The sequence below is a fragment of the Heptranchias perlo genome, chromosome 3, assembly GCF_035084215.1.
Source record: "Heptranchias perlo isolate sHepPer1 chromosome 3, sHepPer1.hap1, whole genome shotgun sequence".
Lineage (NCBI taxonomy): Eukaryota > Metazoa > Chordata > Chondrichthyes > Hexanchiformes > Hexanchidae > Heptranchias > Heptranchias perlo.
Genome location: NC_090327.1, coordinates 5,035,476 through 5,053,737, shown reverse-complemented (window position 1 = coordinate 5,053,737; position 18,262 = coordinate 5,035,476). Strand labels below are relative to the sequence as shown.

The 18,262-nt window shown below is 46.6% G+C and overlaps 1 protein-coding gene across 3 annotated transcripts in view; it reads right to left on the bottom strand.

The window, feature by feature from the left end:
- LOC137309826 (transcription initiation factor TFIID subunit 4-like) overlaps positions 1-5,988 on the bottom strand; it is a 133,893-nt gene extending 127,905 nt beyond the window's left edge. For all 3 annotated transcript variants that reach the window (XM_067977858.1, XM_067977850.1, XM_067977853.1), the window contains exon 1: positions 4,936-5,988. In XM_067977858.1, coding sequence (XP_067833959.1) covers positions 4,936-5,665 — 730 coding nt within the window. In that variant the 5' untranslated portion in view covers positions 5,666-5,988. The remainder of the gene's footprint in view (positions 1-4,935) is intronic.
- Positions 5,989-18,262: the final 12,274 nt, after the last annotated feature.

The window sequence follows — 18,262 nt, the reverse complement described above, 5'->3', positions numbered from 1 at the left end:
TTCAGAAATAACGAAGCATGAAATGGTCTTACGGGTCTACATTTGCAACGAGAAGTTATTAGCATCCAAAGGAAATAAAAAGAGCATCTAAGATCAATAGTTCCAAGCTGGCATAGATTTACGAAAGGCAAGTTATAAATAAAAAGTTGACATTTGAGAATGATCATGTTGGAGGCTCAAAACAAGGATGTGCACAACATAAATCTTTCAAAAATTATCTGATAAGATGCCTCGTCCTATCGAACCCCGAGATGAGCTTCCGACTCCCTATCTGCACCATCAAGACCGCCTAATTCCAACTCCCGTTTCCACCCCTGCCTCAGCCGCCTGGACCCAAGCGTTCCTGGTGGAACCCAAACTGAGCATCGGTGAGCAGGTTATTGGTGAGTAAGTGCTGCTTGATAGCACTGTCGACGACACCTTCCATCACTTTGCTGATGATCGAGAGTAGACTGATGGGGCGGTAATTGGCCGGATTGGATTTGTCCTGCTTTTTGTGGACAGGACATACCTGGGCAATTTTCCACATTGTCGGTTAGATGCCAGTGTTGTAGCTGTACTGGAACAGTTTGGCTAGAGGCGCGGCTAGTCCTGGAGCACAAGTCTTCAGCACTACAGCTGGGATGTTGTCGGGGCCCATAGCCTTTGCTGTATTCAGTGCACTCAGCCGTTTCTTGATATCACGTGGAGTGGATCAAATTGGCTGAAGACTGGCTTCTGTGATGGTGGGGATATCAGGAGGAGGCTGAGATGGATCATCCACTCGGCACTTCTGGCTGAAGGTGGTTGCAAACACTTCAGCCTTGTCTTTTGCACTCACGTGCTGGACTCCGCCACCATTGAGGATGGCGATGTTTACAGAGCCTCCTCCTCCCATCAGTTGTTTAATTGTCCACCACCATTCACGACTGGATGTGGCAGGACTGCAGAGCTTTGATCTGCAGTCCTGGAATCGCTTCGCTCTGTCTATGGCATGTTGCTTCTGCTGTTTAGCATGCATGTAGTCCTGAGTTGTAGCTTCACCAGGTTGGCACCTCATTTTTAGGTACGCCTGGTGCTGCTCCTGGCATGCTCTTCTACACTCCTCATTGAACCAGGGTTGATCCCCAGCTTGTTGGTAATGGTAGAGTGAGGAATATGCCGGGCCATGAGGTTACAGATTGTGCTGGAATACAATTCTGCTGCTGCTGATGGCCCACAGCTCCTCATGGATGTCCAGTTTTGAGCTACTAGATCTGTTCTGAATCTATCCCATTTAGCACGGTGATAGTGCCACACAACACGTTGGATGGTGTCCTCAGTGCGAAGACGGGACTTCGTCTCCACGAGGACTGTGCGGTGGTCACTCCTATCAATACTGTCATGGACAGATGCATCTGCGACAGGTAGATTGGCGAGGACGAGGGCAAGTAAGTTTTTCCCTCGTGTTGGTTCGCTCACCACCTGCATGCCTCTGTCTAAGACACTCCTTAAAACCTACCTCTGAGCAAGCTTTTGGTCACGTGTCCTAATATCTCATGTGGCTCGGTGACAAATTTCATCTGAAGCACCGTGGGGCATTTTACAACGTTAAAGGCAAAAGGAAGGTCAGCCAAAGCTGGAGCTCCCTAGATGACTAAAAGGTATAGAGATTAAAATGAAACAGAAAATGAAACAGAAAATGGACGAATGTAAAATTCAAAATACACTAGAGAACCAGGCTGAATACAGAAAAGTACAGAGTAGAACTAAAAAAGGGAATAAGTGGGGCAAAGAGAGTATGAGAATAGATTAGCAGCTAACATAAATACCTAAAAGTCTTTTATAAACATAAATGGTAAAAGGGTAGTCAAAGGAAGGATGGGACCGATTAAGGACAAAAAAGATCTTCTTGTGGAGGCAGAGGGCATGGCTGATGCACTAAATGAATACTTCACATCTGTCTTCACTAAAGAGGATGCTGCCACTGTAGCAGTAAAAGGAGCAGGTAGATAAAGAGGTACTTAAAAGATTGGCAGTACTCAAAGTGGAAAAGTCACCCGATCCAGATGGGATGCATCCTGGGTTACTGAGGGAAGGAAGGGTGAAATTTGCAGAGGCTCTGGCCACAATCTTCCAATCCTCCTTAGATATGGGGATGGTGCTGGAGGACTGGAGGATTGCAAATGTTACACCCCTGTTCAAAAAGAGGGGGATAAACCCAGCAATTACAGGCCAGTCAGCCTAATGTCTGTGACGGGGAAACTTTGAGACAATAATCCGGGACAAAATTAATTTGGAAAAGTATGGGCTAATAATTGAAAGGCTTTGTTCAAGGAAAATCATGTTTGACTAACTTGATTGAGTTCTTTGGTGAAGTAATGGAGAGGGTTGATTAGGGAAGCGTGGTTGATGTTGTGTATATGGACTTTCAAAAGGCATTTGATAAAGTACCACACAATAGATGTTAGCACAATTAAAATCCATAGGATTAAAGGGACAGTGGCATCATGGATACAAAATTGGCTAAGGGATAGAAAGCAGAGAGTAGTGGTGAACGGTTGTTTTTCAGACTAGAGGGAAGTATACAGTGGTGTTCCCCAAGGGTCAGTATTAGGACCACTGCTCTTTTTGATATATATTAATGACCTGGACTTGGGTATAATTTCAAAGTCTGCAGATGACATGAAACTCAAATGTGGTAAACAATGTGAAGGATAGTAACAGACTTCAGGAGGACGTAGACTGGTGAAATTTAACGCAAAGAAGTGTGAAGTGATGCATTTTGGTAGGAAGAATTAGGAGGGGCAAAATAAACTAAATGGTACAGTTTTAAAGGGGGTGCAGGAACAGAGATCTGGAGGTGTACATGCACAAATCTTTGAAGGTGGCAGGACAAGATGAGAAGGCTGTTAAAGCATGTGCGATCCTGGGCTTTATAAATAGAGGCATAGAGTACAAAACCAAGGAAGTTATGCTAAACCTTTATAAAACACTAGCTAGGCCTCAGCTGGAGTATTGTGGTCAATTCTCAGCACCACACTAAGAGAGAATGCAGAAGAGATTTACTAGAATGGTGCCAGGAATGAGGGACTTTAGCTTTGTGGAGAGACTGGCGAAGCTTGGGGTTGTTCTCCTTAGAGCAGAGAAGGTTAAGGGAAGAATTGATGGAGATGTTCAAAATTAATGAAGGGTTTTGATAGGGTAGATAGGGAGAAATTGTTTCCCCTGGCAGACGGGTTTGGTAACCAGAGGACACAGATTTTAGGTGATCGGCAAAAGAGCCAGAGGCGATATGAGAAAACATTTTATTTTTTTTTAAAAACGCAGCGAGTTGTTACGATCTGGAATGCGCTGCCTGAAAGGGCGGTGGAAGCAGGTTCAATAGTAACTTTCTAAAAAGGGAACTGGATAAATACTTGAAGGGGGAAAAAAAAATTTCAGGGACAGAGCGGAGGAATGGGATTAATTGGGACAGCTCAGGCACGACGGGCCGAACGGCCTCCTCTTGTGCTGTCCCGAGCACCACACTGTGATAAATGCACACTGCAGTCGTCGTGCAAAACACAACTTTGAGAAAGCGTTGGATAAAAATTCAAGTTCGACAAATTAATTTGGTGATACAGAATGTTGTGACGCTGGGGCAAGTTGCATTTTTTTTGGGGGGGGCACAAATGCACTAAAAAGTGTCATCATTCATACAAATGCTATACAAATCCATGGTTAGACCCCACCTGGAGTACTGTGAGCAGTTCTGGGCACCGCACCTTCGGAAGGACATATTGGCCTTGGAGGGAGTGCGGCGTAGGTTTACTAGAATGATACCCGGACTTCAAGGGTTAAGTTACGGGGAGCGATTACACAAATTAGGGTTGTATTCTCTGGAGTTTCGAAGGTTAAGGGGTGATCTGATCGAAGTTTATAAGATACTAAGGGGAACGGATAGGGTGGATAGAGAGAAACTATTTCTGCTGGTTGGGGATTTTAGGAGTAGGGGGCACAGTCTAAAAATTAGAGCCAGACCTTTCAGGAGCGAGATTAGAAAACATTCCTACACACAAAGGGTGGTAGAAGTTTGGAACTCTCTTCCGCAAACGGCAATTGATACTAGCTCAATTGCTAAATTCAAATCTGAGATAGATAGCTTTTTGGCAACCAAAGGTATTAGGGGATATGGGCCAAAGGCAGGTATATGGAGTTAGATCACAGATCAGCCATGATCTTATCATGATGTGGAGATGCCGGTGATGGACTGGGGTTGACAATTGTAAACAATTTTACAACACCAAGTTATAGTCCAGCAATTTTATTTTAAATTCACAAGCTTTCGGAGGCTACCTCCTTCCTCAGGTGAACGAGGAAGGAGGTAGCCTCCGAAAGCTTGTGAATTTAAAATAAAACTGCTGGACTATAACTTGGTGTTGTAAAATTGTTTACAATGATCTTATCAAACGGCGGAGCGGGCATGAGGGGCTGAATGGCGTACTCCTGTTCCTATAAATTTGCACGTTACTCATAAGGGGGTGCACAGTCACAGCCATGTGCAACACACCAAAAAGAGGGTCATCATTCATAAATTTGCACGTTACTCATAAGGGGGTGCACAGCTGCAGCCATGTGCAACGCACCAAAAAGAGGGTCATCATTCATAAATTTGCACGTTACTCTCATAAGGGGGGTGGCACAGCTGCAGCCATGTGCAACGCACCAAAAAGAGGGTCATCATTCATAAATTTGCACGTTACTCTCATAAGGGGGGTGCACAGCTGCAGCCATGTGCAACACACCAAAAAGAGGGTCATCATTCATAAATTTGCACGTTACTCTCATAAGGGGGGTGCACAGCTGCAGCCATGTGCAACACAGCCCCCTTATGAGTAACGTGCAAATTTATGAATGGTGACCCTCTGGTGTTTGTGGGATAGTGAAATCTTTTTTCTTTAAAAAAAAATAAAACAGCCTGGCTCGGCTCCTTACCTGCCGGGACCTGGAAGTTTTGCAGGACGGGTACCGCTGTCGGAGTGAGCGGAGGCGCTTTCATGTGCGGGGAGGAGACGGTGATCCTTTGGACGGTGGGAGCAGGAGGTCTGGCGGGGGCCGGGACCTGGTTGCTCGCCGCCACTGTCTTGATCATCGCAGTCGCTGCCGGGGAGGAGGAGGAGGAGGAGGAGGGGGGCAGGAGGCTGATGGCAGTCGGGGTCCTGGGCTGGCCGCCTGCACCTGTAATCGCGACCGGTGCAGGCAGGCTGGACGGGGCGGCCTGATTTTGCCGCGTGTGATCGGTCAGCGGGGCGACTGTGAGAGCGGTGGAGGTGGAGGTGGTGGTGGTGGTGGGGGGAGAAGTAGTGGCCGAGCCCGGGCTGGTCGGAGCGGTCCCCGGGTCCGGGATACAGACGGAGGAGGAGGAGGAAGAGGAGGGGGGACGAGCGACGGGCGGGATTCCCGCCTCTCCGTTGGCGAGCGGCGGGCCGAGCCCGTTACTCGCCGCCGGGGTGCTGGGCCCGGGGTGAGACAGGGAGCAGGTGGAGACGGCGGCGGCGGCGGCGGCGGGTCGGTCGGAGCTGGTGCCGCCGTGGTGATGGTGGTTGTGGTTGTTGACAGACGCGGCGGGGTGTCCGCTCTCCGGGGGCTGCTGGCTCGCCGCCCGCGCCTGTTTGAGGCAATCGGGAGTGGGCATGGCGGCGGCGGCGGCGGGGCGGGCGCTCATCAGGCGGCGTCACCACTCGGTGCCGTGTCCGCCGGGCATGGCTCACACTCCGAGGCCCCGGACTCTTGTCACTCGCTGCCCGGTCCCCTCGGTGTGTCAGTCACGGCCCGGCCCGGCCCGGCGGTGCTCGCTTGCGGTCTCCGGCCCTTAACCCATGTCCCGGGCACGGTTGGCGTTTGAAAGTCTCTTTCCCCTCCCTCCCTCCTTTCAATTCTCACATACACGCACTATGAAGCGGCGGGGCCTAGTCTGCCGCCCCATGGCCTCGGACTTTCCCGGTTTTTTCCCCCCCTCTCAGTAAAACATTCGCCGCACCGGCGCCGCCATCTTTTATATGCCGCTTGGGAGCCGATCAACGCGCATGCGCCGCCGGCTTTCCATGCCGCTTGGCTTGGTTAACGCGCGTGCGCCGCGGTGACGGCTGACCGGGGGCGGGTCGTGTTTTCCGCCGCCGGGCCCGGAGCGCGCGCAGGCGCACCGGCCGGTCGTTCAGCAACAACCCGGAAGTCTGAAACTCAGTAACTTCAGCAAAGGCAGTGCAAGCAGCATTACTCAGCACCTCACACACTAACTGTATTCTTTACGGAAATAAGCCATGTGGAGACACTGGGTTGTTCCAGTGCCAGCTGCCGAAAACTAAACAAAAGTGTTCCCCCCTTTCCCCTTTTTAAAGGGGCACAACTAATAAAGAACTTAAGCACAAAACCAAAGGAAGCTTATCAAACTTTAATAATAATAATGGCCCAGATTTTGCTGTGGCAGGGCATCGAACGGCGTGTGCTGTCACTTAGACATGCCCTTGCACGTTTAGGTTTTTCCATTTTTTTGCGTGGCGAGTTGCTGAAAGTGCGAGCTGATAACGGGGCAGCGAGGGGGAACAGGGCATCTGGGACCTGAGTGAACAGGGCAAGCAACTGGGTATCTCCTCAACCAATCAGAGTGAAGGATTGAGAAATAAACAGTGCAAGGACTGAGAAGGAAGTGTAAATTTTAGAGAGAGTGAATTCAATGTCAGATCGGGTACAGAATGAGAAATAAAGAGGGAAAGATTGGATAGAGAGGAAAAAAAAGAAAGGAGATGTAAATAAAATGTAAAAATTTAAATGTTTTCTTTTTTAAAATCTCCAACAACAATTAAAAGCTGAAGGAATGAGACTCCACACTTGTAATAATTAATTTTCAGTGCCCAGAGAGGTTGATTGACAGTAATTAACACTTAACACATAGTTAAAATTGGACTTGGTTCTCGGGAATGAAGTGGGCCAAGTGGAACAAGTGTCAGTGGGGGAGCAGCGATCATAGTATCATAAGCTTTAGAATAGCTATGGAAAAAGACATGGACCACTCTAGAGTAAAAATATTCAATTGGAGGAGGGCCAATTTCAGTGGGATGGGAACAGATCTGGCCCGGGTAAATTGGAATCAAAGATTGGCAGGTAAAACTGTAATTGAACAGCGGGCGGCCTTTAAAGAGGAGATGGTTCAGGTATAGTCTAGTAAATCCCCACAAGGGAGAAAGATAGGGCAACTAAAGCCACAGCTCCCTGAATGACAAAAGAGCTAGAGAGTAAGGTGAAGCGGAAAAAAGGGGCGTATGACAGATAAGAGCTATGACAGAGAACCAGGCTGAATATAGAAAGTTCAGAGGGGAAGTGAAAAAGGAAATAAGAGGGGCAAAGAGAGAGTATGAGAATAGACTGGCGGCCAACATAAAAGGGAATCCAAAAGTCTTCTACAGGCATGTAAACAGTAAACGGGTAGCAAGAGGAGGGGTGGGGCTAATTAGGGACCATAAAGGAGATCTACTTCTGGAGGTAGAGGGCATGGCCTAGGTACTAAATTGGTACTTTGCATCTGACTTTACCAAAGAAGAAGGTGCTGCCAGATTCTCAGTAAAGGAAGATATAGTTGAGATACTGGATGGGCTAAAAATTGATAAAGAGGTACTTGAAAGACGAGCTGTACTTAAAGTAGATAAGTCACCTGGTCCGGATGGGATGCATCCTAGGTTGCTGAGGGACGTAAGGGTGGAAATTGCGGAGGTACTGACCATAATCTTCCAAACATCCATAGATACAGAGGTGGTGCCAGAGGACTGGAGAATTGCAAATGTTACACACTTGTTCAAAAAAGGGTGTAAGGATAAACCCAGCAACTATAGGCCAATCAGTTTAACCTCAGTGGTGGGGAAGCTTTAAGAAATGATAATCCGGGACAGGGGTGATGGGAGAACAGAACTTGATGTGAGTTAGAATACGGGCAGCAGAGTTTATGGAGGGTGGAAGATGGGAGGCCGGCCAGGAGGGCATTGGAATAGTCAAGTCAATACCAAGAGTTAACAAAGGCATGGATGAGGGTTTCAGCAGCAGATGAGCTGAGGCAGGGGCAGAGACAGGCGATCTTACAGAGCTGGAAGTAAGCGGTCTTGGTGATGGAACAGATATGTGGTCGGAAGCTCATCTCAGGGTCAAATAGGACGCCAAGATTGCGAACGGTCTGGTTCAGCCTCAGACAGTGACCAGGGAGAAGGATGGAGTCGATGGCTAGGGAATGGAGTTTGTGGTGGGGACCAAAGACAATGGCTTCGAGCTTCCCAATATTTAGTTGGAAGAAAGTTTTGCTCATCCAGTCGGACAAGCAGTGTGACAAATGAGAGAAAGTGGAGGGTCGAGAGAGATGGCGGTGAGATCGAGCTGGGTGTCGTCAGCGAACATGTGGAACCGGACGTGTTTTTGGATGATGTCGCCGAGGGGCAGCATGTAGATGGGAAATAGGGGGGGATCAAGGATAGATCCTTGGGGGACTCCAGAGGTAACAGTGCTGGAGCGGGAAGACAAGTCATTGCGGCTAAGACTGGATAGATAAGAATGGAACCGGGCGAGGGCAGTCCCACCCAGCTGGACGATGGAGGAGAGGCGTTGGAGGAGGATGGTGTGGTCAACTGTGTCAAAGGCTGCAGTCAGGTGGAGAAGGATGAGGAGGGATAGTTTACCACGGTCACAGTCACATAGGATGTCATTTGTGACTTTGATAAGGGCTGTTTCAGTACTGTGGCAGGGGCGGAAACCTGATTGGAGAGATTCAAACATGGTGCTGTGGGAAAGATGGGCACGGATTTGGGAGGTGACAACACGTTCAAGGATTTTGGAGAGGAAAGGGAGGTTGGAGATGGAGCGGTAGTTTGCAAGGACAGAGGGGTCAAGGATGGGGTTTTTGAGGAGGGGGATTTGAAGGGGAGCGAGACAGTACATGAGGAGAGGGAACAGTTAACAATATCAGCTAACATGGGGGCCAGGAAGGGAAGTTGGGCGGTCAGCAGTTTGGTGGGAATAGGGTCGAGGAAGCAGGAGGTGGGTCTCATGGTCAAGATAAGCTCAGAGAGGGCACGAGGAGAGATAGGAGAGAAACTAGAGAAAGATGCGAGTTCAGGGTTAGGGAAGGGGGAACCTTCGGGGAAGTTTGGCTCGGTGAGCAAGAGGAAGGGAGGGAAGCAGCAGAAGCATCCGAGGGTCTTAAAGGAAGTGGCTACAGAGATAGTGGATGCATTGGTTGTAATCTTCCAGAATTCACTGGATTCTGGAAAGGTCCCAGCGGATTGGAAAACCGCAAACGTGAACGCCGATTCAAGAAGGGAGTGAGACAGAAAGCAGGTAACTATAGACCAGTTAGCCTAACGTCTGTCATTGGGTAAATGCTAGAATCCATTATTAAGGAAGTAGTAGCAGGACATTTGGAGACTCATAATACAATCAATGAGAGTCAACATGGTTTTATGAAAGGGAAATCATGTCTGACAAATTTATTAGAGTTCTTTGAGGAAGTAACGGGCAGGGTGGATAAAGGGGAACCAATGGATGCAGTATATTTGGATTTCCAAAAGGCATTCGATAAGGTGCCACATAAAAGGTTACTGCACAAGATAAGAGCTCATGGTGTTGGGGGTAATATACTGGCATGGATAGAGGATTAGCTAACTAACAGAAAACAAAGAGTGGGGATAAAAGGGTCATTTTCAAAATGGCAATCTGTAACTAGTGGGGTGCCACAGGGATCAGTGCTGGGGCCTCAACTATTTACAATATATATCAATGACTTGGATGAAGGAACAGAGTGTCTTGTGGCCAAATTTGCTGATGATACAAAGATAGGTGGAAAAGCAAGTTGCGATGAGGACACAAAGTGTCTGTAAAGGGATATTGACAGGTTAAGGGAATGGGCAAAAATTTGGCAGATGGAATATAATGTGGGAAAATGTGAAGTCATCCACTTTGGGAGGAAAAATAAAAAAGCAAAATATTATTTGAATGGAGAAATACTACAAAGTGCTGTGGTACAGAGGGATCTGGGTGTCCTCGTACATGAAACTCATAAAGTCAACATACAGGTGCAGCAGGTAATCCGGAAGGCAAACGGAATGTTGGCCTTTATTTCTAGGGGGATGGAGTATAAAAGCAGGGAAGTCATGCTACAATTGTACAGGGTGCTGGCGAGACCACCCCTGGAGTACTGCGTACAGTTCTGGTGCCCTTATTTAAGGAAGAACATACTTGCATTGGAGAAAGTTCAGAGAAAGTTCGTTAGGTTGATTCTGGGTATGGAAGAACATAAGAACATAAGAAATAGGAGCAGGAGTAGGCCAATCAGCCCCTCGAGCCTGCTCCGCCATTCAATAAGATCATGGCTGATCTGATCCTAACCACAAATCTAAATTCATGTCCAATTTCCTGCCCGCTCCCGGTAACCCCTAATTCCCTTTACTTCTAGGAAACTGCCTATTTCTGTTTTAAATTTATTTAATGATGTAGCTTCCACAGCTTCCTGGGGCAGCAAATTCCACAGACCTACTACCCTCTGAGTGAAGAAGTTTCTCCTCATCTCAGTTTTGAAAGAGCAACCCCTTATTCTAAGATTATGCCCCCTAGTTCTAGTTTCACCCATCCTTGGGAACATCCTTACCGCATCCACCCGATCAAGCCCCTTCACAATCTTATATGTTTCAATAAGATTGCCTCTCATTCTTCTGAACTCCAATGAGTAGAGTCCCAATCTACTCAACCTCTCCTCATATGTCCGCCCCCTCATCCCCGGGATTAACTGAGTGAACCTTCTTTGTACTGCCTCGAGAGCAAGTATGTCTTTTCTTAAGTATGGACACCAAAACTGTATGCAGTATTCCAGGTGCGGTCTCACCAATACCTTATATAACTGCAGCAATACCTCCCTGTTTTTATATTCTATCCCCCTAGCAATAAAAGCCAACATTCCGTTGGCCTTCTTGATCACCTGCTGCACCTGCATACTAACTTTTTGATTTTCTTGCACTCGGACCCCCAGATCCCTTTGTACTGCAGTACTTTCCAGTTTCTCGCCATTAAGGTAATAACTTGCTCTCTGATTTTTCCTGCCAAAGTGCATAACGTTACATTTTCCAATATTGTATTGCATCTGCCAAATCTCCACCCACTCACCCAGCCTCTCTATATCCCCTTGTAGGTTTTTTATGTCCTCCTCACTCTCTACTTTCCCTCCCATCTTTGTATCATCTGCAAACTTTGATATGTTACACTCGGTCCCCTCCTCCAAATCGTTAATATAGATTGTAAAGAGTTGGGGACCCAGCACCGACCCCTGGGGAACACCACTGGCTACTGGTTGCCAGTCCGAGAATGAACCATTTATCCCAACTCTCTGCTTCCTGTTAGATAACCAATCCTCCACCCATGCCAGAATATTACCCCCAATCCAGTGATTCTTTATCTTGAGCAATAATCTTTTATGTGGCACCTTGTCGAATGCCTTCTGGAAGTCTAAATACACTACGACCACTGGTTCCCCTTTATCCACCCTGTATGTTATATCCTCAAAGAACTCAAGCAAATTTGTCAGACATGACTTCCCCTTCATAAAGCCATGCTGACTTTGTCCTATTAAATTATGTTTATCCAAATGTTCCGTTACAGTCTCCTTAATAATAGACTCCAAAATTTTACCCACCACAGAGGTTAGGCTAACTGGTCTATAATTTCCAGCCTTCTGCCTACTACCCTTTTTAAATAAGGGTGTTACATTAGCAGTTTTCCAATCTGCCGGGACCTTTGCTGAGTCCAGAGAATTTTGTAAAATTATTACCAAAGCATCCACAATCCCTACTGCCACTGCCCTCAAGACCCTAGGATGTAAGCCATCAGGTCCAGGGGATTTATCCGCCTTGAGTCCCATTAATTTACGGAGTACCAATTCCTTCGTGATTTTAATCGTATTTAGCTCCTCCCCCCCTAGAGCCCCCTGTTTGTCCAGTATTGGGATATTCTTAGTGTCCTCTACCATAAAGACTGAAACAGTCATCTCCATGTTTCCCACCATTATTTTCCCGGTCTCATCCTCTAAGGGACCTACGTTTGCCTTAGCCACCCTTTTTCTTTTTATATAACTATAGAAACTCTTGCTATCTGTTTTTATATTTTTTGCAAGGGTTGTCTTATGAGGAAAGATTGAACAGGTTGGGTCTATACTCATTGGAGTTTAGAAGAATGAGAGGAGATCTTAGTGAAACGTAGAAGATTTTGAGGGGACTCGATAGGGTAGATGCTGAGATGCATGGGGGAATCTAAAACTAGGGGGCATAGTCTCAGAATAAGGGGTCGCCCATTTAAGACGGAAATGAGGAGGGATTTCTTCTCCCACAGGATCGTGAATCTTTGGAATTCTTTACCCCAAAAAGCTGTGGAGGCTGAGTCATTGAATACATTCAAGGCTGAGTTAGACAAATTTTTGATCAGCAAGAGAGGCAAAGGATATGGTGAAAGGGCAGGAAAGTGGAGTTGAGGTAAAAATCAGATCAGCCATGATCTCATTAAATGGCGCAGCAGGCTCGAGGGGCCGAATGGCCTACTCCTGCTCCTCTCTCTTATGGTCTTATTATGGTCTTATGGAATGGATGGTCTCAATCTTAGTGACAAAGGAGTCCGTGAGCTCCTCGCACTTTTCGTTGGAGGTGAGATTGGAGGGGGCGGGGAGAGGGGTTTAAGAAGACGGTTTATAGTGGAGAAGAGAAGCCGGGGGTTATCTTTGCATTCCAGGATGATCCTGGAATAGTGAGCAGTTTTGGCAGAGGAGAGCTGGACCTGATAGTACTTTAAGTCATCCAGCCAGATCTGACGATGAATGGCTAAATCAGTTGTCTGCCATAAACGTTCAAGTCTGCGCCCCTTGGAGTTAAGGGAGTGGAGATGAGGGCCGTACCGGGGGAATGAACAGGGTGAAAGAGAGTAATGGTTTTAATGGGGACAAGGGCATCAAAGGTGGAGGTGCAAATTACACATTCTCATCACCTTCTGGGTAAAGAAGTTTCTCCTGAATTACTTAAATTTGGATTTATTAGTGACTATCCTATATTTATGACCCTTAGTTTTGGTCTCCCTCACAAGTGGAAACAGCTTCTCTACATAAGAACATAAGAAATAGGAGCAGGAGTAGGCCATCCAGCCCTCGAGCCTGCTCCGCCATTCAACAAGATCATGGCTGATCTTCTACCCCAACGCCATTTTCCTGCGTTATTGTACACAATACTCCAGGTGCGGTCTCACCAAGGCCCTATATAATTGCAGTAAGACATCTTTACTCCTGTACTCAAATCCTCTTGCAATAAAGGCCAACATACCAATTGCCTTCCTAATTGCTTACTGCACCTGCATGTTAGCTTTCAGTGACTCATGTACAAGGACACCCAGGTCCCTTTGAACATCAACATTTCCCAATCTCTCACCATTTAAAAATTACTCTGCATTTCTGTTTTTCCTACCTAAGTGGATAACTTCACATTTTTCCGTATTATATTCCATCTGCCATGTTCTTGCCCACTCACTTAGCCTGTCTATATCCCTTGAAGCCTCTTTGCATCCTCCTCACAATTCACATTCCCACCTAGTTTTGTGTCATCAGCAAACTTGGAAATATTACATTTGGTCCCCTCATCCAAATCATTGATATAGATTGTGAATAGCTGGGGCCCAAGCACCGATCCCTGCGATACCCCACTAGTTACAGTCTGCTAACCTGAAAAAGACCTGTTTACTCCTACTCTCTGTTATCTGTCTGTTGACCAATTCTCAATCCATGCCAGTATATTACCACCAATTCCATGTGCTCTAACTTTGTTCACCAACCTCCTGTGTGGGACCTTATCGAAAGCCTTCTGAAAATCCAAATACACCACATCCACTGGTTCCCCCTTATCTATTCTACTAGTTACATCCTCAAAGAACTCCAATAGGTTTGTCAAACATGATTTCCCTTTCATAAATCCATGTTGACTCTGCCAAATCTTATTATTATTTTCTAAGTGTCCTGTTACCACATCCTTTATAATAGATTCTAGCATTTTCCCTACTACTGATGTCAGGCTAACAGGTCTGTGGTTCCCTGTTTTCTCTCTCCCTCCTTTCTTAAATAGTGGGGTTACATTTGCTACCCTCCAATCTGCAGGAACCATTCCAGAATCTATAGAATTTTGGAAGATGATCACCAATGCATCCACTATTGCTATAGCCTCCTCTTTCAAAACCCTGGGATGTAGATCATCAGATCCTTGGGATTAATGTGAAGTCCCCTTATAAAAGTTCTAAGAACATAAGAAATAGGAGCAGGAGTGGCCCATACGGCCCCTCGAGCCCGCTCCGCCATTCAATAAGGTCATGGCTGATCTTCGACCTCAACTCCACTTTCCCGCCCGATACCCATATCCCTTGATTCCCTTAGTGTCCAAAAATCTATCAATCTCAGTCTTGAATATTCTCAACGACTCAGCATCTACAGTCCTCTGGGGCAGAGAATTCCAAAGATGCACAATCCTCTGAGTGAAGAAATTTTTCTTTATCTTAAATGGCAGACCCCTTATCCTGAGACTACGATCCCTAGTTCTAGACTGTTCAGCCAAGGGAAACAGCCTCTCAGCATCTACCTTGTCAAGCCCTCTCGGAATTTTATATATTTCAATGAGATCACCTCTCATTCTTAGACACTCCAGAGACTATAGGCCCATTCTACTCAATCTCTCCTCATAGGGCAACCCTCTCATCAGGAATCAATTTAGTGAACCTTCATTGCACCCCCTTTAAGGCAAGTATATCATAGAATCATAGAATCATAGAAGTTTACAACATGGAAACAGGCCCTTCGGCCCAACATGTCCATGTCGCCCAGTTTATACCACTAAGCTAGTCCCAATTGCCTGCACTTGGCCCATATCCCTCTATACCCATCTTACCCATGTAACTGACCAAATGCTTTTTAAAAGACAAAATTGTACCCGCCTCTACTACTGCCTTTGGCAGCTCGTTCCAGACACTCACCACCCTTTGAGTGAAAAAATTGCCCCTCTGGACCCTTTTGTATCTCTCCCCTCTCACCTTAAATATCCTTCCAGTCCAACTCAGGTCCCCTCCCTCACCTCTTTTTCTGGTTTATTAATAACTGTATCAGTGCTGTTTCCTGCTCTCGCCCCGAACTGGAAAATTTCATCAACTTTGCTTCCAATTTCCAACCTTCCCTCGCCTCACGTGGTCTATCTCTGACTCTTCCCTTCCCTTCCTCAACTTCTCTATCTCCTTTTCTGGGGATAGGCTATCAACCAATATCTATTGTTGCGACAATGGATGAACGGACACCGCGCAACAATCGCCAGACAGGAGGGTTCCCTCCCAGTCTGGGAACACTTTAGCAGTCAAGGACATTCAGCCACCGATCTTCGGGTAAGCGTTCTCCAAGGCAGCCTTCGAGACACACGACAACGCAAAATCGTCGAGCAGAAATTGATAGCCAAGTTCCGCACCCATGAGGACGGCCTCAACCGGGATCTTGGGTTCATGTCACGCTACACGTAACCCCACCAGCAGGGAAAAAAAAAGTTATCTGTTTTTAATACAACTGGACATTCTCTCTCTCTCTCTCTCTCTCTGCCTTTCGGGTCTCTTTCTCTCTCTGGCTTTGTAATCTGACCATTGTGTATTCAGAACTGTTTTCGGTGGCTAACCTGCCTGAACACCAACGACACCTTTGATTGGTGTGAGCGTGTCCCAGCCTAATATAAGATATGCAATTTGAGAACCTTTCACTCACTCACCTGACGAAGGAGATAATCTCCGAAAGCTTGTGATTTTAAAATAAAATTGTTGGACTATAACCTGGTGTTGTAAGATTCCTTACATATATCTATTATAAGCCCACCAACTCCAACAGCTAGCTTGATTACACTTCCTCCCACCCCACTTCCTGTAAGGACTTTATTCCCTTCTCCCAGTTTCTCCGTCTCATCTGTTCTGATGATACCACCTTCCACACCAGTGCTTCCGATATGTCTTCCTTTTTCCTCAACCGAGGATTCCCCTCCACTGTAGTTGACAGGGCCCTCGACCGTGTCCGCCTTATTTCCCGCACTTCTGCTCTCAACCCTTCCCTTCCCTCCCAGAACCATGATAGGGTCCCCCTTGTCCTCACCTTCCACCCCACCAGCCTCCACATTCAACGTATCATCCTCCGCCATTTCCGCCACCTCCAGCGCGATCCCACCACCAAACACATCTTCCCCTGGCCCCCCCTTTCAGCAATCCGAAGGGACCGCTCCCTCTGTGACACCCTGGTCCACTCTTCCATCACCCTCAACACCCGCTCTCCTCCCCACGGTACCTTCCTGTGCAAGCGGAGATGCAACACCTGCCCTTTCACCTCTTCCCTTCCCACCATCCAGGACCCGAAACACTCCTTCCAGGTGAAACAGCGATTTACTTGTGCTTCTTTCAATTTAGTATACTGTATTCGCTGCTCTAAATGCGGTCTCCTCTACGATGGGGTGACCAAACGCAGACTGAGTGATCGCATTGATGAACACCTCCGCTCTGTCTGCAAGCATGACCCTGATCTGCCGGTCACTTGCCATTTTAATTCTCTGTCCCACTCCCACTCCGACCTCTCTGTCCTCGGCCTCTTACACTGTTCCAATGAAGCTCGACGGAAGCTCGAGGAACAGCACCTCATCTTTCGATTAGGCACTTTACAACCTTCTGGACTCAACACTAATTTCAATAACTTCAGATCAGAACCACTGCTCCCATTTTTTCGGACAGCTAGTGTTGGTATTGGTTCTGATGTTGCATTCACAGCCCCATCTTTTGTTTCTTTACTTGTCCCGTTCCCACCCTCCTTGCCTTGCATCATCATCCCTTTTGTCATTTAATCACTCCTGCCCTCCACCTTATCAGAGACCTTCCCTTTTGTTCTTTCTTCCCCTCACCTTCCCCCCCCTCCCTCCCCCGACCCTGCTTCGCCTGGCTCCATACTGGATTACTACTTCAGCCACATGCAAATTGGCATAGGGACAAACAGATCAGAGAGCTAAATGTGTGGCTCAAAGAATGGTGTGGGAGGAAGTGGTTTCGTTTTATGGGGCACTGACACCCGTACTGTGGAAAGAGGGAGCTGTTCCAGGACGGGCTCCACTTAAACCGGGCTGGGACCAATGTCCTGGCGAATCGAATAACTAGGGCTGTAGCTAGGGCTTTAAACTAAAAAAGGGGGGGAGGGGTCAGGTGAGGGGAAATTTAGAAATCTAATGAGAAAAGTTAGGACAATAAAACAGTGTAGTGACTTGGGTAAAGATATGATGTGGAGATGCCGGTGATGGACTGGGGTGGACAAATGTAAGGAATCTTACAACACCAGGTTATAGTCCAACAAATTTATTTTAAAATCACAAGCTTTCGGAGATTATCTCCTTCGTCAGATGATAAGCAGAGTGGCAAGAAGGGACAGAGAGTTTACCAATAATAGTGCAACAACAAGTAAGGTCAAAGCAGGAAAAAATGGTAAAAGGTCAAAATTAAAGGCTCTTTATCTGAATGCACGGAGCATTCGTAACAAGATCGATGAATTAATTGCACAAATAGGTTTGAACTAATAGCCATTACAGAGACATGGTTGCAAAATGACCAAGGTTGGGAACTAAATATTCCAGGGTACATGACATTTGGAAAAGACAGGCAGAGTGGAACAGGAGGGGGTGTAGCCCTAATAATAAAGGATGACATAAGGACAGGGGTGAGAAAGGATCTTGGCTCGGAAGATCAGGAATTAGAATCAATATGGATGGAAAATTAGAAATAACAAGGGGCAGAAAACACTGCTGGGAGTAGTTTATAGGCCCCCTAATAGTAGCAATAATAGGAGCTTGTAACAAAGGTAATGCAGTAATCGTGGGGGAATTTAACTTTCATATAGACTGGGCAGATCAAATTGGCAAAGGTAGTTTGGAGGATGAGTTCATGGAATGTATTCGAGATGGTTTCCTAGCGCAATACGTCATGGAACCAACCAGGGAACAGGCTTTTTTAGATCTTGTATTGTGTAATGAGACAGGGTTAATTAGTGATCCAACAGTAAAAGAATCTCTGGGGAAGAGTGATCATAATATGATGAATTTCACATTCAATTTGAAAGTAACATACTTAAGTCAGAAACTAAAGTCTTAAACTTAAATAAAGCCAATTACATAGGTATGAGGGGCGAGTTGTCAAAGGTAGATTGGGAAATTAAATTAAAGGGTTT